Here is a 25,492-nt window from a genome sequence, read left to right as displayed (position 1 = left end):
GATTTTCTTAGGGAGAAAGGGGAGTGGTTGAAGCTGGAGAGGGGTGAGGAAGGAAAGGTATTGCATTTTTTTTTAATCAAAAAGTACCAAAAGCAAACAAAAAACCTCACCCACCTGCTTGGAGAGAACTTTGATGGAAGGACAGGTCCTGAAGCCCTGGTGAAGCAGTCCCCTGTCTCCARTATTGCCATCTGCATCCCAAGTGCAGGTCTGGTCACAGCTCCCTGTTTGAAGATGTAATCGCTCCTGGAGCGTGCACTGGTACAGGCATGCACACAGCAGTCGGCTGAGGGTGAGGGATCCGATTTGCCCATGCTCAGCCAGATGTTCCTGCCACAAGCTGATAGAAATCTCTGCTGTTAGTCTCCACTTGCTCTGTTCTCCCTCCCACTCACCTACTTGATCATTCAGTGTGGGGTATTTACTGCAAATGAAAGCCGAAGGCTAGTGGTGGAAGGCAAAACACATTGCAATGCCCTCCAGGTCTTTCGCATGCCATTAGCAGGGTGTAACCCTGACAGTGCCCCAAGGCTGAGGCTGTGATAATAAGTGTACCCTGTATCAAAATGTAAGAAGTCACTGCTCCCCTACCTCAGACAGAACAGGCAGGGGCTGTTGCATGTGTTGAAGTTCTTTCCCATCACTGAGGAAAGGAGTGGGGACAGGATTTGGAGCTCCGCAGCTTGGAGAGCAAACACTATAAAAGTGTATATTGGAAGGAGCAACTTTCCTGAGGGGAGGGTACGGCACTAAATACCTTGTGAGGTGTGTTTTTCCCCTCGAACTATAGCCTGTTTACACGCAACTTTGCCTTGTTGCTTTGCAGTCTCTTGAGTTGGAGCGAATACCTCTCCATGTTGGAGCACAACCTGCTTCTTAGATCAGCGTGCCCGTTACGAACTGGTGGAGTTTACAAGGAATGTCTTGGCACAAACAAGCTTTCAGGAAGCCAACAGTAGCTCTCATCTTAGACCTAGGAGCACAAAAGAAGTGCTCCCCCACTCCACTGGCTGACTCCAGTGCCTTTGGTGCCGTGGGGAGGGAGGCCTGCTGTTCAGGGAGGCACGYTCCCCGCAGTGTGACGGTTCCCCCCGTGTGGTAGCTGAGCCAGTTGTTGGGGTGGGGGCAGAAGCAACTCCTTCTTTCACCTTTGGGAAGGCATCGCGCTGACAAAGACATAGATCCTCTAGGTGTTCCTTTGAAGTTAGTTAATGGTGACTAACCTGCCTTCRCTTCTGCACTGAGAAATGGCCTCTACCAGGCTAATTTTTCTGGTGGAGTCTGAGAACGTGCTGCCCAGGGCTAGTGGAACGATCTGTAGTGATGCAACTGCCAAGGGAGTGTAGTCCTGTCTGTGCCTTATCTCTCTATTAAGTCACACCTCTGTGGCAAACCTGAAGAAGGTAAACTCCCCTGCCCAGTGTGTCCTGTTAAGGTGGGGTGATGTGTGTCCAGGAAGCCTGAAGATCTGGGTTCTGCTTTTGACTTGCTAAAATGGTATCTGCAATAGCATTGCTGCATCTCTTCCCTTGCTTTTTGTAGATAAAGGATTAATAATGGTTGATTGTTGAAAAGAGGACTGACACTGATGTCTGAAGGGTTTTGAGACTCCCTTTCTGAAGTTAGAGAAGTACTTGGGTGTGTTTTGGTTGGCTGGTTGATTGGTTGTTTTTTGTGTATGTGTGTGCGCACGCTCTGTCCTGAGCAGAAGGAGGAGGAGAGAAATTGATGGAGAGAGGTGGGAGACTTTCATCACAGTTAAATGATGGATGAATTAAGTATGTGGAGCTGTAAGGGCGAGCTGCTTTGAAAGCTCTCCCTCAAAAAAAAAATGTTGCAGCTGACCTTTTGGGAGAGGACTACCTATAGAAAACTAGAGGGGCTTTCCCTAAAGGCTGGTGCAAAACTGGCTTTGCCTTGCATAGGGAAGTGGATCCAGCTTCTCTGTTGTTCTCCCTCCTAAAGTGGCTGAGGAGTCGGGTGCTCTGACACAAGATGGCATGATGCTACAGAAACACGAAGTAGAAAGGTAGGGAAGCTGTCCATGTGCTGGACAACTCTGCAAATGGAAGCTTGCATCCTCAAAGAAAGAAGGAGAAAGCAGAGGTGGGTCTTGCCATTTGCAAAGAGAAACAAAATTTTTAAGGCAAGGTAATACCTTAAACCAACTGATGTGTTTTAAGAAATGAGTGAGACTTATTTGAAAGTTCTTATGTCTGAAAACTTGTCTTTTCCAACTGCGTTGGCTGATACCACCTCTCCTTACAAACCCTGGTTTTGGTGCCAGTCTTTGGTTGAAAACGCATTGGCAAATGGATTTGGTAAATCTGTAACTAGAACAGCTCGGGGCAAGCTGCGGCTGAAAWGTCGGTTTTGTCCATGCGTGAGAGAACCTTTTCTGTTGGTTTGTGACTTGTTGCTAACTGGAACCTTGTTCCTTTGTTTCCTTCAAGGTGCTCTGAATGTCAGGATCCCCTCACTAACTGGTACTATGAGAAAGACGGGAAGCTGTACTGTCACAAAGACTACTGGGGGAAGTTTGGGGAATCTTGCCATGGCTGCTCTCTGCTGATGACTGGACCCGTGATGGTAAGGACTCTGACATGCTTGCCCTCAATTCCTTGTCCTCAGCTGGGAGTTCTCCTAGATATTCAGATAACCAAATAAACTCATGTTAATATTCTACTTGCTACTCAGCTTTTGTGTAACAGATTAAAAATTAGCCTTTTTTGTCCACCTTTGAGGTATAGATTTATTTTGAATGGTGACAGCTCTTAAAGGAGGGAGTTGTGAGGATATACAAGTGATGGGAGTATGGCCCTGAAATGCACAAGCATGAGAAATAGGAAGGTGACTGAGGGGACTTCTGTTCAGCTTCTGTAGCACAGTGCCTCGCCCCTCCATGCRGTGGTTCTCTATCACACTGTGGAGTCCTCCCTCAGCTCAGGAGAAGCAGCAGTGCTGGTTCTGGCTTTGGGGAAGGTTGCCATCCAAGTCCCATCTGGGCTATGGCCACAGTGGCTTTCCAGCCAGAATYGTCTTGAAGTAGTGTTAGTCCTGCTTGCTTGAAGCATTGATTTCCACCTGCACAAATGGGGTTCACCTGAATGTTCCCCTCCTTGCCAAAAACTTAACCTTTAAAACTGTCAAGAATGAAAGTAACCATTATTTTTCCAGGGCCTAAATAAAAGCAGCATGGTACTCAGTAACAGGTTTGCTACCTCAAAGGGAAGTACTGAGAAGAGCACAGACAATTTCTCATTGCCTGTGGAAGTCTTTACAAAATACTGTCAATAGGGGAAGTTTTTGCAAGGACAGCAACAGACCAGATCAATGAATCAAAATGTTCTTTAAAGGTATTCTATTGCCTCAGTTTTAGGGGGTTTGTTTGTTTGTTTGTTTGTTTTCCTGTCAGCTGGCTGGTAAAGTATCTGAATTTGTACCTTGCCTGTCTGCCAAAAAAAAAAAGAAAAAAAGCCCTTTCAGCTTTACTGATTCAGGCATAACATTAGTTATTGTGCCAAGAGCAACTGAACAGGAAGGTTTAATATCTTGTTTACTAAGCTGCAGCAGAGCAGTATTTTTGATAGTTGAGCAGCTGCCAAATATAGCAGAGGTTCCTGGGGCACAAGCTTTGCTTCACATGTTGATGTTTGTTTCAGAGAAGTTTTGTGACCAAGGTGCCAAGGATGGGGTTCAGGAAGGGTAGACCGGGCTAATATTACTCTCCAGTAAAAAGCTGCTACTTGGCCTTGATCTGGATGAACACGCTCATGAGAGGAAAGCTCTRTCTGCATCCCCTGATGGATTTTTGCCCTACTAAGCTGCTTCCTTTTCTGTCTGTGTAGGTGGCAGGCGAATACAAGTATCATCCCGAGTGCTTTGCTTGTATGAGCTGCAAAGTGATCATTGAAGATGGGGACACTTAYGCACTCGTGCAACATTCCAGTCTCTACTGGTAAGATGCAGCTCTACACTTTGTCACTGAAAATTTGTGTTGCACCTGGCTGTATGTATAAGCCGCATTCCCCAGTCTGTCAGCTGGCTCAGGGTGGTTTGGTTTAATGCTACAATAAGGAACTCTAGGAAGCTCCCTTTGGTGGAGGGAGGAGGGGAGTAAGCACTAAAAATTACAGCTTAGGGTCAACAAGAGAACTTAGATGTGTGGGTTTGGCAGGGAGAGATGGGACACTGCCACGGTGACTTTCTTTGCTTCTTTTAGTGGAAAATGCCATAACCAGATTGTGCTGACACCGATGATAGAAAAACACTCAACTGAGTCTCTGCGTGAGCAGCTGCCCTATACACTGACCCTCATCTCCATGCCGGCAGCCACTGATGGCAAGAGGGGGTTCTCTGTGTCTGTTGAAGGTGGCTGCTCCAGCTATGCCACTGGAGTCCAGGTGAAAGAGTGAGTACAACAAGGCTGCGTGCTAGGCACATCCCTCTCTGCAGAGGGAGCTGGTAAAACTTCCACTTCTGCTGCTCTCTTGCCAGCTGCTTTAACTGCTATGGGAATCTGTCTCAGTGCAACAGGAGCATACAGAAGCTAATAGCCATCTGTGTTTGGTCTCCATTTTGCTCTTGCAGTGACTTTAAAAGGTAGCTTTTTTTTCTTGGTGATGTCTCCTTCAATGAACATGTAACATTTGGGGAATTGTAATGAACTAGCGATTTTTCCCATTGGGCAAATGAAAAGTCCTCCCTAAAACAGCTCAGGCCTAACCACTTGCTCTAATGGTAGCTCACTTGGTAGTCTTGGTAGATTAGCATTGCTTTATTTCAAAATACCAGTAGGAAAGGAAGCATCAGAGACCAAATGGTCTTCAAGAAAACAGGCTAAACTGACTTTTTYCCCCCATTTCTTTTTCCCCCTTTTCCCCATGTTTAGAGTTAACAGGATGCACATCAGCCCAGATGTCCGGAATGCCATCCACCCTGCGGATCGTATCCTGGAGATTAACGGAGCTCCTATTCGTACATTACAGGTGGAGGAGGTGGGTAGAATTCTGTCGTGAAGCATCCTTCTCATTTGCCTTTGTACAATTTTTCTGTCTCTTGGCACTGTTCTCTCACCATACATACAGTGTCTGTGTGTAGATGCATAGTTTCTTGTGTTCATTTCTACTGCTAGTATAAAGATAAGCTTTGCTACCCCTTCCAGTTGAGGAGGGAAATGTAGCAGATGGAAAGGCAGTTAGGATGCAGTTCTGAACTCATGGCACTCAAAGGTGAAGGAAGGTGATAAGGAAAGTGTAGAGCTCTGACRTCTAAGAACAGAGGGGCTGTGAAGACTATCTGTGTATTGCCAGCAAAGTCTGCTGCTCTGATCCCTTTAGAGGCAACTGTGAATAGACAGAGGCTCAGCTGACCCTAGGGATGAGTTTCACATTGCAAAAAAATGTATTTGGTGTCTGTATTTTCAAGTAAGTGCTTTATATAGATATCAAGTGATGCTGAGATGGTATAGTGAAACCTCCATTATCTTCACTACACAAGGTTTTTATTTACTGTTGGTGTTGAGGAGGATGTCAGGAGCACAGCAGATGTCTCTCAGATAAATCTCTGTGTAGCTTAATGATTCTTTTGCAAAGTTATTTTTTCCAGTACTGTTCAGGATGGAAATTTCTGTAGTTTTGGCCACTTCTCAGAAAAAAGGGTTTGGTCTCTTGTAGCTGACCAGAACAGAAGAGGATCTGGATAGGATGAGGAACTTCTGTGTAGCTAGCTTGACTTGTCTGGTAGACAGCTGTGGTGTGCGCAACTAAACCACAACTATGGAGTGATCTCACTGAACTTGCTACTCTGAATCCTGAGGGGCATTCTGCTGTGTCTCCTATCTGTTGTCTTTCATGTTCCTCCTATTTTTGCTATCATCTTGTCCTTTGGTTTGATTTCAGGTGGAGGACTTGATTCGCAAGACAAGCCAGACGCTTCAACTGCTGATAGAGCATGACCCTGTCTCACAGCGCTTAGACAGGCTCCGTTTGGACACCCGGCTTCCCACCCACATAAAACCTCCCATCTCCCCCCGCTCCATCTCTCCACTGGACCTCAAGGAGAACCTGGAAGGAACGCTCCGCCGGCGCTCCCTCAGGTAGAGACTTGGAAGTGCTGCCTCTGACCTAGCTTGGCTTGGACCTGTGCTACCTGGCTAGGCTGCTCTGTGCCTGGGCCCTGTGATTGCAAATGACTGCAGAGACAGGACTAATCTGTGGTATGAACCACTGGCAAAGAGGTGGAGAGCTCTTGGTCCTGCTGTTGTCATGTATGCTCTCCMTTCCCTTCCAGGCTGGCAATCTTTCATTAATAAAAATAAGGACCTCTACTTTTAAGCTAGAAAAACTGCTTAGTTTTATAGCTAGAAAAAGGAAAGGTCAGATTTTTACCATCCTTAAATGGCTGGGGGAAGATGTGTTCTTTATGGGAGTATGACTGAGAGCTGGGAATTCAGCTTTGGGAAAAATCTTGTCTTACACCAGGGCCCTCAGTTGATCACTCAGTCATTTCACAATATTTTAATTTTTGTTTAGAGCTAGCAAGAGCTGCCTCTTCACAGCTGCTTCCTTCTCAGGAACTCCCCCTCTGACTGACAGGGCAGAAGATGTGTTGTTGTTAGGCAGCTCTGGCTTGGAAGCTACTGGGGATTTGTAAAGAGCTTCCATGGTGCTGGGAGAGTGTCTGGCTTTTGAGATATGAAGAATACTGAAGCACCTCTGGAAACTGGTTCCTTAGGAGCTAATGATAATATATGTTGAACCAAAAGCTTCCTAGCAGCTTCCCTGATCTTCCTGTCTCCTTTGCTTTCTAGGCGAAGTAACAGCATTTCTAAGTCTCCTGGCCCCAGTTCTCCAAAGGAACCACTCCTTCTGAGTCGTGACATCAGTCGCTCTGAATCCCTACGTTCCTCTTCTAGCTGCTCCCAGCAGATCTTCCGGCCCTGCGACCTGATTCATGGCGAAGTACTAGGAAAAGGATTTTTTGGGCAAGCAATCAAGGTGAGGGAGCTCCCCAGACATTGATTGCACCACCGGTGTTTGCGTATCGCAGGAAGCTTTGCCACTGTCTCAGTGGCCTTTCATTGCCCTGCTGATAGTTATCAGTTTGGGAACTCACCTGGTTCACTCAGTGAGATCCATTTCTCTGGCTCGTTTCCTGTCCCTGAGCGACTCTGGCAGTAGATGGGTTTGACTGTCCCTTTTGAATGCCAGTCTTGCCCATGCACACCAGTTTCCTGGGTTAGATTTAGAGCTCCAGAGTGCCTGTGTCGCAGCCACCATCCGGGTGAGGTGGGGGTAACGGGAAACTTGCTCTTACAAGAATCTTTCTTACGAAGAGGTGTATTTGACTCCTCAGTTCAGCACTTCTCACTGCCCTTAGTGTGGGATCAGCCTGACATTCAGGAGTGTGTGGAGGATGTAGTGACCATTTCTGAACACCCAGCAGAGCCTAAATGGGTTTGTCAATATGGTGGTAGCTGTCAGGGCTTGCATGACCCTCAGAATTAAAATCTCCTTTAATAACAGTTCTGCTGTCTTGTATTTAAACACTCTTGTCTTGACTGAGAGTGCTTCAGGAGCTCTTATCCTGGCATCTCTCATAGCATCAGGGAGCAGCTTCCTCTGCCTTACCAAAGGTGATGTGAGCTCTTCTGATTGCCATTTGCCATGCTATGGGACTTCTCTCCTCATACCTGCGTAAACTTCAGGTGTCCAGCCACCATATCCATCTCATGCTTCCATGAGAGTTGGTGAGACAGTACTACAAACCTGATGCTTTTGATCTATACTAATGAGCATATTTCTCTTCTCCTCTGCTCATAGAGAAATAGCAGGTCCAGGTAAGCAGAACCTTTCCTCTGTCGCATGCTTTTGTCATCCGTCAACTGTGCGCTCACACAGTTAATGGCACAAAGGCATTTCTTTTCCACTCAAATTGCCTGATAGCCATTCTTTTCTGGTGCATGCTCTAGGAGTTAAAATCCCCCTCTTGGGGTTCAATGGCACTTATTTCAGTTTTGCTGGTATGTCAGCTTAAGAATTACACTTAGCCTTGTCTTGTCTTTGTCTTTTCACTTCCCTTTGGGTATTAGATGTCCCTGGCTTCCATGTTGCTGAAATGTGTAGTGTTCCCTGGCTGACTRTTTAAATTTGGATGCTTCATTCCAGACAGGAGCAGAAGAATATCGTACTCTTGCTTCTCTTGTGTTATTCTGTCATTCCATGCATTGATATTCCACCTTGCTAAATCCAATGGTTCCAAACAGCACTAAAATGCCACAATATTTGCAAGTGCTCACCAGTTTCCTAAATACCATAACTTGGTCCTGTGTTCTGAGTTGCCAATCTGGAGGTTTTCTGAAAGGCTTTTTATTTTAAAAGGTGTGGAGCAAAAAGAAATGACAACTTTCTTGAGCTTCAGATTGAATGTTTTTGATGCAACAAGTTTTGTATCTGGTCAGAATAGTTCCCTTCTGTTCCTAGAGAGAAGGTGCTTGTTTAATTATCCAAGGATCCTAGGTAGACTGAGCTGTCCAAGCTAAACAAATTAAGGGGGAGAGGATTTCCAGGAAAACCTGCTCATCAGAATTTGGCCTCTTTACYTTGCTTCCATAGGGTGTGGGAGCGAGGAGAGATCTGGTTAAAAGAAGCCTCCAGAACACAGCAAAATGCCAGGAACCGATTGGATAAGGGCAAACAGCTCTTAAGGAACCAGAAATGCTTTCATGTTTAMGAGCCAGAAAGTATATTGTCTGATGTTTAGGGTGGATTCCTGGGTGTTGGCCACCATTCTGGGACCTTCCTTGCAGGTAGCAATACACTACTCCCAAGGAGCAGGGAAAGACAACTGCTTCCTGCCTTAACTGAATAGCCTGTGCATCCCAGCTCAGCTTGCACAAGAGTCAGTTTGAGAAGCTTATCAGAAGCTAGTGGGCTCCAGAGTCCCCATGGCACYGAAGCACATGTAAATGTAGTTCTGGGTTGTTTGGTTTGATTTCTAATGCAAATGAACGTTGGTGCCTCCGCTGATACAGAACATAACTGTTAAGGTCTGTGTACAAAATGTGAGCATCATGCTGGGCAAACCCCTTCTATAAGGGAACTCGAGGCTTGCACAAGTATGGAACTGATGCCTTCAGAGGCTTCGGCCTGTGTGCATGCTCAGCCCTGTGCTACCTAAAATGGAGCCTTCAGCTCTGGTTCTTGGGATGCTGCTGATCTCCTGGTATGACTTTCTGTCAGCTTTAGGTAGTTTTTGTCTCACTTACAGATTCTTTGCTGAATTCTGAAAGGAGAAACTTTATGTTGTTTTCTGCAGCTCCCTGGGCTCTGAATTTTCTCCCATCTACATCCCTCTCTGGATGGAGGGAGATGTTACCCTCTTTTTCAGAAGAACTGCAAGAGCATTGGAGCTATATATTTGAGACCTTCCCTGTATTTGTGCTGTCTGTTTCCACCAGGTTACTCACAAAGCAACAGGAAAGGTGATGGTGATGAAGGAGCTGATTCGCTGTGATGAGGAAACACAGAAGACTTTCTTGACAGAGGTATGAGCAAGATTTCAAGAAGTTTCTGAGCTAATAGTGTGGTGTTACTTTCTTCCCTCTCTTCTCCAGTGGGAGAGTGATMATGCCAGCACTCTGGCAGGAATCAGGCAGCGAGGAGGGAGATGTCGTGCTGGGAAAAGTCTGACTCTAGCTAAATGTTTGCTGCAGTGAAATGTGACTCACCTAAACTGAACAGTAGACATGGCATCAGCTCCCAGTTCATTAATTTTTCAATGATAAAAGCATTCTGAGTCTAAGGCAAATTGAGTTGTGAGAATATATGCAGGATTTATCCCTTGAGCCTTATGCACAAATACAAATGGTGAGGGCCAATATCCATGCAATGTTTAAGACTCCTGCTGTAATTAAGCTAAACCATTTTCTTGGTGGCCACTTACCATGTTTATTGAAGTCAGATTTAGCTTAAAGGGATCCCTAAGCACCCAGTGCTGCTCTTCTGGCCCTGACACATGCAGTACGGAACAGCTGGGTGCCCTGGAGAGCAGTCATCTCTTAAAAGTTGGCCAAACCTAAGGGCTGTCTCCTTAAAGTCTAAGATCAGGCTAATCACACAATATGGAAATGAAGAGGCAACAGATAATYGACTGCCTTAAGGTTGAGGTTTGAGTGCACTCTGTGATCCCTGGAGGTGACTTCCAGGACTGGAGTGCTCTCCTCTGGGGCAGGAGCAGTATGAATATCACCGCAGATTTGTCAGGACTTGTTCCATTCTCTTCTTTGGGGCTGGATATCTCTGCTTTCTAGGTGAAAGTGATGCGCAGCCTGGATCACCCCAATGTGCTGAAGTTCATTGGAGTACTGTACAAGGACAAGAAGCTGAATCTCCTCACCGAGTACATCGAGGGGGGCACCCTGAAGGACTTCCTCCGCAATGCGGTGAGTGTGTACTGAGAGGGAGTCTGGTAGACCTCTACTCCTCTGGGATGAGGTTGTCACTGCGTTGTGGTCATGTCTACCTTATGGTGTTTGTTGCTAGTTTTCTCCTGTGGAGCTTCATGGAAAAGCTTCTCCTAGCTATAGGGGGCYTGGAGCATGGAAGTGCTGCCTTCTTGGGGCTGTATCATCTCTCTCTGACTGCTGTAAGAGTCTCTGCTGAGAAGGAATAGCTGTCACTACCTGGCTGGTAAGATATTCCCTGACTGTTGAGGACTTGTCTTTCAGGACCCATTTCCCTGGCAGCAGAAGGTCAGCTTTGCCAAAGGAATTGCCTCTGGAATGGTGAGTCAGACTGCCCCTTCTGTCACGGAGCAAACCTCCAGGGTCAGGGTTAGCTGCTTCAGCAGTGTGGTGTATGAGGGCTTGCGGATGTTGCCTGGCTGCTAGGAACTGGGTTTGTGCTGAAGGCTGTAAATGTGAAGGTGTTTGTCTGGGACCCCCTGACGCTGAGTTCTCTCCTTCTGTTCCAGGCCTACTTGCACTCCATGTGCATCATTCACAGAGACCTGAATTCACACAATTGCCTAATCAAGTTGGTGAGCTACACCTCTCTTCCCCACAGCATGCTGCTTCCCTCCTCATCCTCTTCCTTCTCTGGTTTTCTCCACGTGATGTTCAGTTTGGAGCCCTCTCTTGTCAGGATGTGGAACTGATCTCMGGGGGCCTTTTAACTACAGAGCTTCGTCTTCACATAGGATATTCCAATTTGATCTTGYTTTCACCATTTCTTCATCCTGCTCTCTCACCTTCTCTCCTGTGGTAGCATCTCCTGTTAACAGGCATATTATGAGAATTAGATCAGCTATATTCCTTATCTCAACTCTGAACCATTCTCTACAGCTGATTCTGTTCTTTTAACCACTTGCTGACTCTTTTACTGCCACTCAGGATTCAGAAAAATGTGTGGGTGTGTGTGCACTTGTGCGTGCTCCCTCTTTTTGAAGTGCTAGGTCACAAGATTTTTGTGTAGCTTCATTCCCTCAAGCCCTGCCTCTGGTCACTTGGCTGGAATATGAGATTGGTATCTAGGCTTCAGATGACCCAGCTCAAAGTCTCGGTTAATTTCTGGCCAGGTAGAATAGGAGGTCTGAAAAGAAAAGTCCAAGCTTGCTCTGGCAAGTGTAGCCAAATTAATGGGATTAGTGTTGATGACCACACAGGAGGAAATTAGACAACAAAGAAAGGAAATGACAAGTTGGGATTGTGAATTGGGTGTCCTACACCTGTCCAGATGGCTTGCTGTACTCATCTGGCTGCAAGAAACCTTGCCAGTAGCCCTGTTAGTATAGTCAGTAGTGAACAGGAGTTGCAGCCTTTTTGCTCCTGAAAGGAACCGAGAGGAACCAGTGGCTTGTACTAAATCCCTTGTGTAGGATAAGACGGTGGTGGTGGCTGACTTCGGTCTGTCTCGGCTGATTGTGGAGGAGAGGAAAAAGCCCACCTTGGAGAAGCCTTCTGCCAAGAAGCGAACGCTGCGCAAGAGYGACAGGAAAAAGCGCTACACAGTGGTTGGGAACCCGTACTGGATGGCCCCAGAGATGTTAAATGGTAAGATACTGATACCAGATGCAGATGAGGAGCCAGCCTGTGACAAGGTATAGGGATGACAGGATTACTGAAAGCTCCTATCCCTTATTAACAGTCAAACCTATTAGAACATATGGTTTTAGACCTGCTAATAGGTGAGCTTATTTGTACGCAGAAGTGCCCCAGCTGCACTTCCTCTTGCTGTACCTGCCCTGATAAGCCTTTGTACCAGCAGAGTCAATCTTCCTAGCAGGCAGCAGGACTCCGCAGGAGAGCAACAGACCTAAACTTGCTATGGCCCAGGTAGACCTAAAATTGTTATGGTCCRGGGAAGAAAAAGAGGCTTGAAACAAGACTGAACCTGAAATCAATTTCTGTAATAGCCTTGTGCTTTATGACTGCGCTTTGTGAGGCAGGGAGTTATTGAACTCCAGGATGAGGGTTACGTGTACTGTTGCATAGATCCAGGGAGAAGCCATCTGCTACCAGGTTTGCTGGAGCCTCAGGGTCAGGGGTGTCTAAGGGCACTGGAAATCTATTTTTGGCATGTGACAATCRATTGCGTTAGGGATGAACCATGTCCCTTAGGGGAAAAACTGCCTCTGCAGGAGTTGAGGCAAGGGTGAAACACAATGGGCACAATTTTCTCCTAATGAGCAGGTCTTCTGACAAGGCTGGGCAGTTGGGCTGGCTGTGACATTGCCTAATTGGTTAGACATAGTCCACCAGGGAAGGGAGGACATGGATCTTCTCCCCCATACTCAACCCTTCTCTGTGTTGCTTGCTTGTATGCTGCTCCATTCTTCTTCTCTCAAGGCCTGCAGGCCCTGCTGGAGTCTGAGCCTGCTTCTCAGAGGCTGCCTCAGACCTGGCATTTGTCAGAACAGCAAGAGTGCAGTCTGACATCACCTCTCAAGACAAGGCTGTTTACCAGATTCACTGCTCTGTGCTCTTAGCAGTTATTCCAGTATTGGCTGGGGAGGGGGGAGTGTCTGCAAATGGAGAATAGCCTGCAGGAGCCAGTCTGCTTTCCCAGATTCAAAGTGCTGCTAGTGTGTAATTTATTACCTCTGCAGTCACTGCAGCAGGGACTGGGCACTCGCTGACTGCCAGGGAAGCTGAACAACAACTCAAGTGCGCTGTAGAGAGGCACCAGAACAGCAATCAATGGAACAGGGCAAAAGCTTTCCAGAGGTGTCCTTGGAATTTGCTCAAACCTCTGACACATGAGGCTTTCCCATGTAGAAGTAAGAAGCAGGGTTAAAATATGTGGTGGTCGTGTGTGCGAAGAAGCAGTTGGTATACATGCACCATTTCCCATCCTGGGGCAACTGACCCAGGCCAGATTTAAGCGCTGCTGTATCTTCTGCTCGTAGGGCCCTCAGGGGAATAGGTTTAGTTAAGCTTTGGAGGCCAAGCCTGGGACAATGCTGKCAGGTCCTGGAATAGCTGGATGGGGAACTGTCTCACAGAGCTGCATTTCTTATGTTTCCTGCAGGACAGAGCTATGATGAGACCGTGGATATTTTCTCATTTGGGATTGTTCTCTGTGAGGTAAGGCTTAGGTCATTACGTGGTATCTTTGTGCTTCTCCTTCCCCGTTGTCATCTCCGCCACACATTGTATCTGACAGTTCCCAGTGGCTGGGTCTGCAGCCTGTGACTTAACAGCTCGATTTCCTATTGCCTCAGTAAAAGAACAATCAGCTGTATAATTACCTCAACAGATTCAGAGCCTCCATCCTGGATGGCAGTTGATTTCAAAGAAGTTGAAATGTCTTTGCAGGTTGATTAATGAAGCTTTCACCCTGAAGTCTGTAGGCTTAGGATATCTCTGAGCTGATGCACGATCTTATTGCTGTATCAGGCTTTTCTGTCTGCAGAGCAAAGAACACCCCACCCTTCCTCTGCATTTCTACTGTAGCATACGCCTTTTAAAATGAAAATACCTTGTGGCTTTTTAAGGTTGCTATGTGTACAGATAACACAGCAGTTTCAGGAATGTGAGGGGAGACCAGCATGGTTTCTTCCTCCATGCTTGGATGAAGGACATGAAGAAAATATCTGAGTATAAACCTTTGTGGCCTCATCTGGAGCTCTATTTCACACTGGGCCCTCCTCTCAGAGAACGTTGTGGTTGTGAGTGATGGATTTGGGAACTTGAAAAATCTGTATGACAGATTAAAACAACCGTTTCATCTAGAGAAAAGACAAAGGGGTGGTGGCAGATAAGCATTTCCCTTGTCACCAAAATAAAGATGCTAAAAAAGGAAGTAGCATACTCAGAACAGATAAGGAAATAACTCTGCCAAAATACATAATGGTTGTTCTACTGTCTAGTTACAGGACCTGGTTGTCCTGCTGAGTTATTGGCATGGAAAAGCCGGGGTGTTTATAAGTAAGAACACCCTTTTCATGATACCTGATGAGGCTTTAAACCTGATACTTTTCTGCATGTGAGCGACCGTAGTAATGCTGACCTTCTCTGGGTCCAGATTACCCTACAGCTGCCTGCTGAGGGTTCCTTCCCTCTTACTATCCATTGTGTCTGTCTGGCACTTACTTCTGAGCTTTCCTTGATGGCACCTAGTGCCAGAGGTGGTGAGTGCACCTCAGTGGAGTATGTGTTGAGTACTGGGACTTTCTGAGCRCTGGGGCAGGCTCTCTCTGTTCCACCCATCCTTGTCCTCTACCGGCTCTGCAACCCCTGAGCATCTATTATGCTTGTTCTTCTTTCCTCCCTCTCCTTTCTGGCTGTGGGTGGGTTGAGTTTGCTGGTAGCAGAGAGCTCAATTTGTGGTGCTGTTGCCTTCCCAGCATGGTTCACAAGCTCTGTAGGGTAGAGCTTTGCTGGTGATATAGTAAGATTGTGTRGGAGGGGGAGGGAAGGAATGGTGATGCAGGTTGTGTCAGTCACCTGCGATCGGGAGGGGCTGTGTTGTCCCCAGCAGCAGACAGCAGAGTAGCTGACCCAGCAGTTAGCTGCTGTGCAGCTTTTTGGGAGATGCACATTGTTGTGTACCTTCCAGCAGAAAACYCTGGGGAGAAAAAGAAGGTGGCTGGGCCTCCCTCCACCCCAGTAGCCACTTTGCCAGGTCTTGCAAAAATTTCACATGAAGTTTGTCTGTATTCAGTGCCTTGCTTGCTCCATTGTGCAACTAGCCCCACTAGACAGGAGGGACTCATGCAATGCCAATGTTTCTGCTCTTTCCCTTTTGCCCCAATACTYTGAAGAAGCCCCTGCCTGATGCTGGAGTCTCCTGCTTGTTAACTCTCCAGGACTGTTGCGGTACTTAAGCATTCCTCTCTTCTCCCACTAGATCATAGGCCAGGTGTATGCTGATCCGGACTGCCTCCCACGCACACTGGATTTTGGCCTTAATGTCAAGTTGTTCTGGGAGAARTTTGTTCCTGCTGACTGTCCTCCAGCCTTCTTCCCTCTGGCTGCCATTTGCTGCAGACTGGAACCGGAGAGCAGGTAGGTTTTGGGCAGGAGGACTCTTCTTTGTAAATCTGGAGGATGTGTCCTTACGTCCTTGGTGGAAGGATTGCTCAGCACAGAGGATGGAAGAGGGTTGTATTCCTACCTTCTGTGGGAATGCTCAGAAGCTTCCATGTGAAGGGAGACTAAGGACTCATCAACTTGGGAGATACCGCTGTCTATGACAGACCTCTGAACCAGCATCTGAGATGGAGATGGTAAAGAGGAAGTGATTCTTCAGTTTCTCATGTGTGAAAAGTAGGGGCAGTCCTTGGCAGCAGGTCTGAAATGCGAATACTTCACATGTGATTTCAGTTGTGAAACGTGTAGCTTCAAAACAGTATTGATGCCAAGTGGGTTCAAAAAGGGCCAGGCCTCCCCGGTCATCCCCTGTAAAAACTGATAACCCCAGATAGATGTGATCTCTGCAGTCTCTGAAACTAAATGGGGAAGGATCACATCCCAGCTCACACCTCTCCGCAGGGGACAGTGGCCTGGATAGACACCCGGCCCAGCTGTTCCAGATGCTGTCCTTCCTCCTCTTCCCCACTCACATCTACTCATTTCTCCTTCTAGGCCCACTTTTTCCAAGCTGGAAGATTGCTTTGAAGCTCTCTCTCTCTTCCTGGGAGAACTGGCCATCCCCCTCCCATCTGAGCTGGAAGAGTTGGACCACAACGTGAGCGTGCAGTACGGACTGAGCCGCGACAAGCTACCTGAAAACACAACCTAGTCAGTCCGTCCTACTGCCTGCACCACTTCTGTGGGAGCTGAGATGAGCGACAGGGAGGGAGATGCACTTCAGCCACTTCCAGGGCATTAATGGGGCACCACGCTGTGTGCCTCTCCCCCCCACATCCAACACACCTGCCCCTCCTCTTGGACCTCCTGATTCACTGTGGATTTGTGGCATGTTTCAGAAGAGAAAAGGGCTGTTTCCTGCCAACTGCACCTAGGAAAGCTGCTCAACACTATTTTTCTGGCTTGAGAAATGTGTTTCTCTGGCCCTTTCAGGCTTCTTTACTGTGGTGCCTTAGAACTTGGCTGCAAGCTGTGAAGCCATCCTGGCCTGTCTGCCAGGGAGGGAATTGCTTTAGGAGACTCCTGGTAAAAAGACCAGCACTTCTGGAACTGCTTCTCCCAGACTGACTACTCTGCTCAGAAAGCTGGGGAAATCAGGCACCCGGCAAAAGACCCCACCAGGACAGTGTGTGTGTTCATGTGTGTGTTTTCCAGAACTGCCTATTGAGATTTTGGCCTCTAGTGCGTGTGTCAGGGGAGGGAGTGAAAGGCCCCAGGAACTGGGCAGCTCTCCTGAAACATCTTGTCTGTGGGGAAGCGTGTATGATTTTTTTTTTTGTGGGTTTTTTCTTTCTCTATCTCTGAATACCTCCAAAAGCCTGTCCAGAAACACTAAGGTTGAGCTCTGCTTGCCCCTCCTGATCGTGAACAAGGCAGGCAACAAATGAGCCACTTGAGCATCTTCAGACTCTGAGCCTGCACAATGAGTCTGCCTGCCCAAGGACCTTAATCCAGACGAAAGGATTTGAACCCGAATATGGGGAACTGCACTGGCTGTGAACGTCCCTGGAGAGCTAAGGCTGCTGGAGCCCTTGGCCTGTGGAGATGAGGTGACCGAAAGGGTGGCAGAAGGTGCTCTTCAGAAAGCTGAAGAATCCCACTTGAGGTCTGAAATAGCTCAGACTTCATGTGTGCATGATGGTATAAAGGGGAATGCACCCAAGGTTACTTCAAGGACAGACTTGCTGATGAACAGGAAAGTGCTGGAGATTGTCCCATTCCCCTGGGAGTGGCAGCTGGGGAACTAATAATTCAGTTGCCATTACCTCATCCTTCCCTGCAGGCTGTGTGAGTTACTCCCTTTGAAGGTCCCTTCTTGCTGCTGCTGCAGCACCTGAGCTGATTCTCCAAGCAGAAACTTTCTTCAGGGTCATGCCCTGCTTTTGGGGAGAAGAAAGGGCTGGGAGTCAGCAGGGGCGTTGTCTTCCAGCGCTCACCACCACCTGTTCTGGGGGAGGAGGAGAAATAAGCTACTCCTGCAGTAGCACATGGGGTTGGCAGAACCAAACAAAAAGCTGGCTCAAGTCCTGCTCTTAAGTTCCACAAACCTCGTGGTTTAACTGGATTTTGTGTGCTCCTTTCCTGCCCCCCCTTCAGTATTGAATGGTGGGGAATGGGTGTTACRTCTTTGCTGTTACTTTGATTTCTTCCCCCTACCCATGAATTTAAAGTACTGTGTAAAATGACATGGGATCAGCCATCACCTGACAAAAGGTGTGTGTGTGAGGGGGGTGTTTTTAGTTTGTGTAGTGGTGTTTTAGAAACACTGGGGGCTCCTTGTGCTGTGAGTCAGTGGGGGAGCCTCACTAAACTGGATCCAGTGGATTCAGTATTATTATAGGACTTGCCCTGTCTTTCCGCCTCCCAGGCTGGTTTGTGAGGGGACCCCTGAAGGGGAGAGTCCTGGGTGATGTGTGGGTGGGGTTTATGAACTGTGATTTGCACAGCTCCATGTTCTAACTAAATTAAAAGCAATAAACTTATGCTATGGAAACACTGTGTTGTCTTTGTGGTACATAAAGGAGGAAGTTGTAGCTTTCTTGAGGTTTCTAGTGCTGTCACAAAACAGTAACATCAGAGCTGCAGAGATCAGCTATGATCCAAGAACTCACTTTTTTGAGCCAAAGGGCTGCCACCTTTACAGGACTGCACAAAAGCTTTGTAGCACTGATGCAGTGCAAATGTGCTACAGCACTATTTAGCTGGAGTGGTGGAAAGGGAAGAAGCTGTTAAGCTTGCTTTTCTTAAGAGAAGACGAAGCCTCTCTCCAGCGGCCCAGCCGCTTACCCGTTCTGAAGCAGGGATAACAATACAGCCCATTTTTTAGTAACCGCGCTCTCCAAATATGTAGTTAGGGTGCATTTGTTGATGCGAGGACCAAAGGAAAAAGCTAGCTATGTCAGTGCGTCCTGTAACCTGCTGTGCTCTGTGTCCATCCAGCCCCCGAGGACCAGAGCTGCCGCCGAGAGGCTCCAAAGCAGAACTGACCTGCATCAGCGCAGGAAGGGGCCGTAACTGAGCGCGTCTCCCCGCGGGCTGCCTGCTTAGTCAGCCGGCTCGCTGGCTTGCACGCCCACGGCTGCTCTTCAGGAACAGCGTCCCAGCCCTAAGCCAGCTGCTGGCAGCAGGGGCGTGAGCTCCCTGCCCCCTTGCCAGTGCCGGTGAGTGGAGGTACTGCTTGTAGGAATTTACCTCTGCGCCTGGCAAGCTGAAGTAGCGTCCTCCCCTCTCCTCACTTTGAAGTCAGCAACAAGCAAAAGGGTGGTACTCCGGCAGGCAGGAACATACAGATGAGCCACAGCCCATGCAGGTGTCCACACAGCATTTTTCTTTTAAGCTTTAATACAAGGTAGCATAATCTGCACCTTCTCATTATGAGGTATTTAAAACATTTTACAAAGAAATGGTATTCAAAGGCATTTAAAAATAAAACGTTTCCCTTTTCTGAATCAAACACTGACACTAAAACCCCTGCTGCCAAGTGCTGTTCCCTGTTAGTCCCTCAGCCATACAGCAGAGGGCTAGAAAACTTACTTGAATGGCTTGAATCCCCTGAAATGGGGATGGATGTTTCCCTGAACTGGCTTTGCCTCGGTGCTGTTTGGGAGACACTGCAGCAGCCATCCCATCCAAGCGCCCTGAAACACTCGCTGATAAAAGTTGCTACGAAACCACTCTAAGGGGGCCAGGCTCTGTAAGCGAGTCCTGCTGCACAAGCAGAGTGTGTGTGAAGGAGGCTGGGCCAGAAGCCCTGCCATAACTTTGGGATCTTGCAAAAGCAGCTGCCCTGCCCTGCCCGAGGAGCAGGAGCTGCTGTGTCCGGGTCACCCCCACAGCTGGCCTGGCCACTCGGGGCAGAGCTGGCCCTGTAGGAAGTCAAGGGAATTTGGAAGCTGACGCTAGCTACCCTCAGTGCTCAACTTGCCGTAGGTAACTGAAGGGCAGGTTATTTTTCTTCACAAATATCTACTGCTGGCCTTCTGGTTTCCTGATCTGTGTAAGTAAGTGAGCAGGAGGCAGAGACTGCCTGGACACCTACAACTCTGGCTGTGCATGTAGCACCACAGGGGAATGGAGATGTGGCCTCAGCCTTGGAAGACCTGGATTTGTCAGCAGCTTGAGAAGAGCTTTTCCAAATTGACACTGGGCTAAACATACTGCTCCTGGCCAGAGCCATCCCTCAAATACACTCTTCCCTCAAAAAAGAAAAAACACTGATTCAGTAGCAGGATGCTGGACAGTGTCTCCAGCTCTCAGCCACTAAAGCGAAAAGGCAGGAATTATAATCAGAGTGTAATTATCTAGCTATGTCTGACGTGAAGCTCCCCTCAGTCCCTGCAGTACTGCTCCCTCCTGGGGTTCCAGGCTGAAACACAAGTAACAGTGCACACCATTCAACAGGAAAGGAACAGAAAAAGAGGAAGCCAAGACCATGCTCTGGACTATGGGATCTGTGGCCAGGTGTGAGCCTGGCCCATCATCCCCCTTACCCCCTTGGCACTCCGTGGAGGTAGGCGGGAGGAAGCAGCAGGGTCTACCACACCAGTCCCCAGCTGGTCATGCACTGAGTGGTTCCCCCAGACAGATCGTGATGAATAGCCCATTGCTCTGTCCCTCTGCATCACCTCCATCTGGCTTTCATCCAAAAGAAAACAAAATAGAAATGAACACACGCACTGCCCCCTGCACTCACAGTGGGAAGCTGGGGGCTTCGCTCAGCCTGAACCTCTCCTGCCCCAGCTGCTCAGGCACCAGGGGTACCCGCCTGCCCCATGAGCGGACCACTACCGTCGTGTGTGTCCTCCACAGGCGTCTCATTGGTGTGCACCACGATTGTGTTCTCATCTACAAGCTCACAGGCAGGGTTGGTAAACGCCGAGAGTGGCAGTGTGATGCGCTGCATTTCACGCTCATAAACTTTCTGCTCATGCTTCTCCTTCAGGTCTTTCCCCCTAGATAATTTAAAAAAAACGTGCAAAAGGTGAGTGCCACTGCTCGGCTGCGGAGTCCCAGCAGAGCGACGCAGTCGAAAGAAAGGGGTTCAGCTCTTAAACAAACAGACCTTCCAGCCACACACACAGGGCCCAGAAACATTCCCTGCTTCTCACTGCTGTAAGCAGAGCACCTATGTGTGTACCTCTACATGAAGCAGCCAAGTAGTGTCTGTTCCTCCCTCATAAACTGGCTTATTCACTGACAGAGCTACAGCTAAATCATGACTGTAAAGCCAGGCTTCTCCTTCAAGCCATAGCACTGACAATTGCTTCCTAATACTTTATAGTTTCACGGCACCGGCTAGTGCAGGCCCAGGGGAGCAGTGAGACAGCACAGAGCCCACTGCTGTGCAGAAGAGCTTCCGTAGCCTGCTTCATCTGACAGAAACAAATACATCTGTGGTGATAGATTCTGCCTTTTGTGGCAGCAAACAGACTTACGTAGCAAATGAAGCTGTTATTGAAAGTATTAAGCCCTACTTTAGAGCTGGTCCTGCTTGCTGTGGCTGCAGCTAACAGCTTTATACCATAACCAGCTCCTCAAACCTACCCTGCTCTTCAGCCTGCTGCTAAGGGAGGTGACACCTCTGTAATTTGYACAGCTGAAGAACTGCCTCGCTTTAAAAATGGATGGCATTAATAGCATGTTGTCTCCAGAAACGTTGTGCACACTGAAAGCCACAGCGCTACTAAACCATTAAAGGTTTCTCACCATACCCACCCACACCTGCCAGCTTGGACATGCGGCGTTGAGAGCAAGGCACTGGGGAAGGAGGGAGAGAGAAGGCAATCCCGCACTGCAGGCCTGCTGCCGGCTCCGGGGCTGGAGCGCRGAGTGAAGCTGCGTTTGGACAAAGCTCAACCTCAGTCTGTTGCTCCTTCCTGCCGATGACAGGAGTGAAGTGAGACAGGCACCACCCACTCCTCGCGGGGCTCGTGATCACAAGCAGGCAGAGCTGCTGGGGGTTTCCAGTCAGCACACAAGCAGTTTGGCTGCCTTTCAAAGCTGCCTACAAGTGTGCAGCAGCGGCRGCTGCTCCTGCCAGCACACCAGACAGCGTTCTCTGAAGTGACACCTCGAATCAGATTCCTCGACAAGCAGCGCTCTGTGTTTTGCCCCTTATGTAACACTCCTCCCTCTGTTTTTTCTGTCCACGTTTATTATAAACACTTACATAAGGACATGTCCCAGCTTGGGAAAGGGCTCCTTCTGCTTGGCTGTGTCAGACTGCTGTCAAACAGCCAAAATACAAAGCAAACCCTCCCGGAAGAGGGAGCCTGGGCCTTCGCTTGCAACCACGTTCACTGCTATTTGTTAATCCTGCTCTGACTCTTACAACTAAGCTGCTTGCTATTACCACTAACACTTTTGATGTTCAAATGCTGCTGAGCTACAGAAAGGTTTATGCCCAACGCAGTGAAGTGGCTGCACAAGCCATAACTTAAGGGTGAATCAAAACTGACCTCAAAGCAGACAGAAACTTTGGCAAAATATAATTTGTTTGCCAAGAAAAGTGCTTTATGGGACACAATGCACGTTCAGAAAAGATTTTGCCATCTATTTTTCTCCCAAGGCTAGCTAGACTAGTGGAACCAGAAGACCACAGGGGAAGCTGACCTGCTGGGGGAATTATTTCTTTTCTGATCACAAAAGAAAGTTCTTGTGAGGGCCCCAGTGAGGGACAAAAACAAACAAACAAAAAACATAGAAGAGCAGTTTGAAACTTTAAATGGGACAGAATCCCATACTGATGGGTCAAAAGGGGAAGAATGGGATTAATTCTTAAATAGTTACTTTCTCAGTGTGACAAGACAAGCTCTTGCAGCATCAGTAATGTATGAGAACTTATGCTTCCATTTGCCTTTTCTCATTAGGATCTGGCTGGGTCTGCAGGAGCTCAGACTCCTGATCTGTATAATTGTTTCATGCCTACACCAGCTTTTGGACAAAGGAGAGAAGCCACTGACCTCTTGTAGATGTATCCCACGACAATACCGGCTCCAATGGCAATGATTATCACCATCATGATCAGCCCCAGCACATACCCTGTGAGGAAAGGAAGAAAAGAGGCAAAATTAGAGGCTGTAAATCCAGCTACCGCATTGCTTTCAGAGCCTCAAAAGAAATCCATCTGCCAGAATTACAGGAACGGATCCAGTGTATGATTCTGGGTTTGTACCTAGTGTCCCTAAGTCCTTCTTTTCTTTGGAGTTCATCTGCACTCTCTGACTGATCCCAATGACGGGCTGCACAGCGGCTGCCTCGCTCCGGGAGGGTGAGTTATCAGCCRGTTCAAACACCTGCTCGACCTCCTGAGAAACATCAACTTCCGTTGCAGGGACTGGCGCTGCGGTAGAAGTAGCATCTGTTGGGCGGAAAACAGAGACATACTAAATACCAAGCAGAGGTGAGTACTTCAAAGCAGCACGTGCCTAGTGAGTAGGACAGACCCCGTCTGTTATCACTGAACTGCATTATTGTACACTGACAAACACTTGTTCCCTCTTACACTGTTGCCAGAAATCCTAAATCCTACCAAGACAGGAAAGAAACACGCTCCTCCCCCACTTTGCTCTGACCCGAATCTGTTTAACAGGGAGTGCAAGGCACCGCCACAGACAAGGCAGGAGTCAGACAGCAGAATGAAACCCAGGTTCAGGGCATTAGTCCAGGGGATGCACAATGACTTCATTTAGCGCATAGATCAATATACAGGCTGCAACTTCAATCATGCTGAACAGACACGAACAAGATGATCAGAATCTCCATCCCAAACCTCCCAGGAGCCCATTTATCTCTCTTCTGCCTCAATCCTCCTGACACAGAAAGGTTTGATGGAAGGAGACTCCAGCTGGTGTGAAAACAACCCAGGGACATTCTTCTTTCCCAGTCTTCCCTTGCAGCCATGTAGCAAACTCCTTTAGCACAACAGACAGGTTAAGTCACAGCAACACTTTGGGCAGCACAGTCACTGACTAGTGCAACTACACCAACTCCCTCCTCAGCCAGAGCTCCAAGAAAGGTATGTAAGGATGGATGACTCATGGCACAGACTCTTTCCCAGCCCTGTGGACTTTTATCAACAGCCTTGAGACCCGTTTTCAAGACAGCTCCCTCTTTCATGCCACAGGTTAAATGGGAGCTGTAGGACAGCAAAGCTATGCCAGGGGAACATATGTACTGCCTGTGCGGGCCAGCCCTAAATGAAAAAAAAAAAAACCCATGCCTTTTGGATATGCCATTCACAGTATGCATCTGCACCTGAAAACTCCCTCGGCCTCTCAGTAGGCCCTGGATCTCCCCCCACAGCTCGCAATACCTCCGCATGGGTTGGTATCTGCAGCCATTTTGAGTCCTCCGTGGAATGTGAAATGGAAGTGCAGAAGGGGAGTGAGAGACAGGAAATCGGGGCTCCTGCACTGCACAGTTACTCTGCGTCAGGTCAGCCAGAGAAGCTCAACTAAGGGGAGCAGCAGGAGATGGCTGCAGGAGAAAGGTGCCCACTCCGAGACACAAAAATGGCCAGATTCCTTGAACATGCAAATGGTGAATTGGCTGAAAGGTCAGTCAGCTCCCCTGATCCCAAAGCTGCAGGATTGAGTGTCTGGAGTAAAGATCTTGGCAGCAACATTTGTTTTGCTTTATCTTTAGGAAAAGCAGGCAAAAGACGAGGAGTGAAGGAAAGTGGAGGGTGTTTGTGTGGGGGGAAGTGTTCACATGCAGGGATAGCAATCCCGAGGGACATGGAGCACATATACCTTAAGGGGGCTCAAAGAGAAGCAAATAGCTCAGAAAAGTAGCAGTTACTTTGAACTTGGTCAATACAAACATCTCCTCTCCCTAAAACAGGCTTCAGCTAGAGTTCTTCTCTCGGCAGGTTATTTCCCACCCTGACACACTCCTCTACCCAGGAGGAATCCAGACTTTGGGGTTTCCTTCCTTTACCGTCCTCCCCTCAATTCTCTTTTTTTCCAAGTTCTCCCACCCCTGCCTGCAGCCTCCCCCTTCCCCCCCAGCTCAGCCCAGCACTCACTGTTTAGACAGCAGTAACCCCCCACCCTGATGCTCTACCAGCGTCTCTGCAGTTCCTAGATGTCCAGACCTCCGCCGCACACTGCACGGCCAGAGCTACGGCAGCAAGTGAGACAGCGCAGGGGGTCAAGGCTTCGCACAGCCCTTTCCTGGCGCTAAGGGAAGAGCTCCGGGGGGGGGGGGGGCACGGCACAGCTGGGAGGCAGATGTGCGCCCCCAGGGCTGTGCTTCGGCGAGGGGCGGAGGGGAGCCCTGGGGACACCTGGTCCCTGTTCCCGCGGATGGGAAGCGGGGCTGCCGCAGCCTGGGTTGTTTACGTGCAGGGAGGCATTGGTGTGTGTGTGGGGGGGTGCTGTATGCTGGGGGGTGTTGGTGTGCAAGGGGGTATATAGGGGGGTGTTGGTGTGCACAGGGTGCTTGCAGGGGTGTTGTTCATGTGCAAGGGAGAGGGTACGTGGGGAGGGTTGTTGGAGTGTGGGGGGGTGTTTGGGGGTGTTGGTGAGCAGGGGTGTGCACAGAGGGGTTGGGGTGCAAGGGGTGTGCGCAGGGGGGTTATTGATGTGCAAGGGGGAGGGTGTGCGGGGGGATGTGGAGTGCCGGGGGTGTTGTTGGGGTGCAGGGGGTCCCCGCCGCCGTGACAAGCCCCGGGGGCAGCAGGCAGGACGGGGAGGACAGGCCGCCCCGGGCCGGCTCCTACCTGGGCACGGGGCGATGTCGCAGGGTCTCCGCTCGGGGCCCCCGTCGGCGCCTCGGACGTAGCACCAGGGCGCGGCGGCGCCGTCCGGGTTCCTGCAGCTGCTGTGGTCCTCGGCGGCTGCGGGAGGCACCGGGCCGTGAGCGCGGGCCCTGCCCGGCCCCGGCCCCGGCCCCGCG

At 48.8% G+C, this 25,492-nt stretch overlaps 2 protein-coding genes across 3 annotated transcripts in view; one reads left to right on the top strand and one right to left on the bottom strand.

Annotated features, from left to right (window-relative positions):
- The window catches only part of LIMK2 (LIM domain kinase 2), a 31,914-nt gene extending 13,835 nt beyond the window's left edge, over nt 1–18,079 (top strand). For both annotated transcript variants that reach the window (XM_026075098.1, XM_026075097.1), the window contains 14 exons: nt 2,454–2,589; nt 3,849–3,958; nt 4,223–4,411; nt 4,892–4,997; nt 5,901–6,097; nt 6,812–6,998; nt 9,461–9,547; nt 10,313–10,444; nt 10,730–10,786; nt 10,975–11,040; nt 11,878–12,052; nt 13,530–13,585; nt 15,351–15,508; nt 16,088–18,079. In XM_026075098.1, the coding sequence (XP_025930883.1) occupies nt 2,454–2,589; nt 3,849–3,958; nt 4,223–4,411; nt 4,892–4,997; nt 5,901–6,097; nt 6,812–6,998; nt 9,461–9,547; nt 10,313–10,444; nt 10,730–10,786; nt 10,975–11,040; nt 11,878–12,052; nt 13,530–13,585; nt 15,351–15,508; nt 16,088–16,244 (1,813 nt within the window). In that variant the 3' untranslated portion in view covers nt 16,245–18,079. The remainder of the gene's footprint in view (nt 1–2,453; nt 2,590–3,848; nt 3,959–4,222; nt 4,412–4,891; nt 4,998–5,900; nt 6,098–6,811; nt 6,999–9,460; nt 9,548–10,312; nt 10,445–10,729; nt 10,787–10,974; nt 11,041–11,877; nt 12,053–13,529; nt 13,586–15,350; nt 15,509–16,087) is intronic.
- Nucleotides 18,080–18,897: 818 nt separating this feature from the next.
- PIK3IP1 (phosphoinositide-3-kinase interacting protein 1) lies at nt 18,898–25,447 on the bottom strand. The gene is made up of 5 exons (XM_026075100.1): nt 25,317–25,447; nt 22,767–22,952; nt 22,555–22,633; nt 20,381–20,544; nt 18,898–20,227 (listed from the first exon to the last, which is right to left on the bottom strand). The coding sequence occupies exons 2-5, from the start codon at nt 22,801–22,803 to the stop codon at nt 20,214–20,216; spliced, it is 294 nt and encodes a 97-aa protein (XP_025930885.1). The 5' UTR covers nt 22,804–22,952; nt 25,317–25,447; the 3' UTR covers nt 18,898–20,213.
- Nucleotides 25,448–25,492: the final 45 nt, after the last annotated feature.

Source organism: Apteryx rowi, unplaced genomic scaffold (assembly GCF_003343035.1).
Source record: "Apteryx rowi isolate R43461 unplaced genomic scaffold, aptRow1 scaffold_40, whole genome shotgun sequence".
NCBI classification, from domain to species: Eukaryota; Metazoa; Chordata; class Aves; order Apterygiformes; family Apterygidae; genus Apteryx; species Apteryx rowi.
The sequence above is the reverse complement of the archived record's forward strand: the minus strand, read 5'-3'. Positions and strand labels throughout refer to the sequence as shown.

What these genes read in the sequence shown, in the direction of transcription:
- PIK3IP1 (XM_026075100.1), bottom strand. Translation starts at nt 22,803, where the DNA reads ATGAACTCCAAAGAAAAGAAGGACTTAGGGACACTAG. An exon ending in GAAGGACTTAGGGACACTAG is followed by an intron (nt 22,634 to 22,766) that starts GTACAAACCCAG and finishes CTTTCCTCACAG; the next exon opens with GGTATGTGCTGGGGCTGATC. An exon ending in GTGGGATACATCTACAAGAG is followed by an intron (nt 20,545 to 22,554) that starts GTCAGTGGCTTC and finishes TAAATTATCTAG; the next exon opens with GGGGAAAGACCTGAAGGAGA.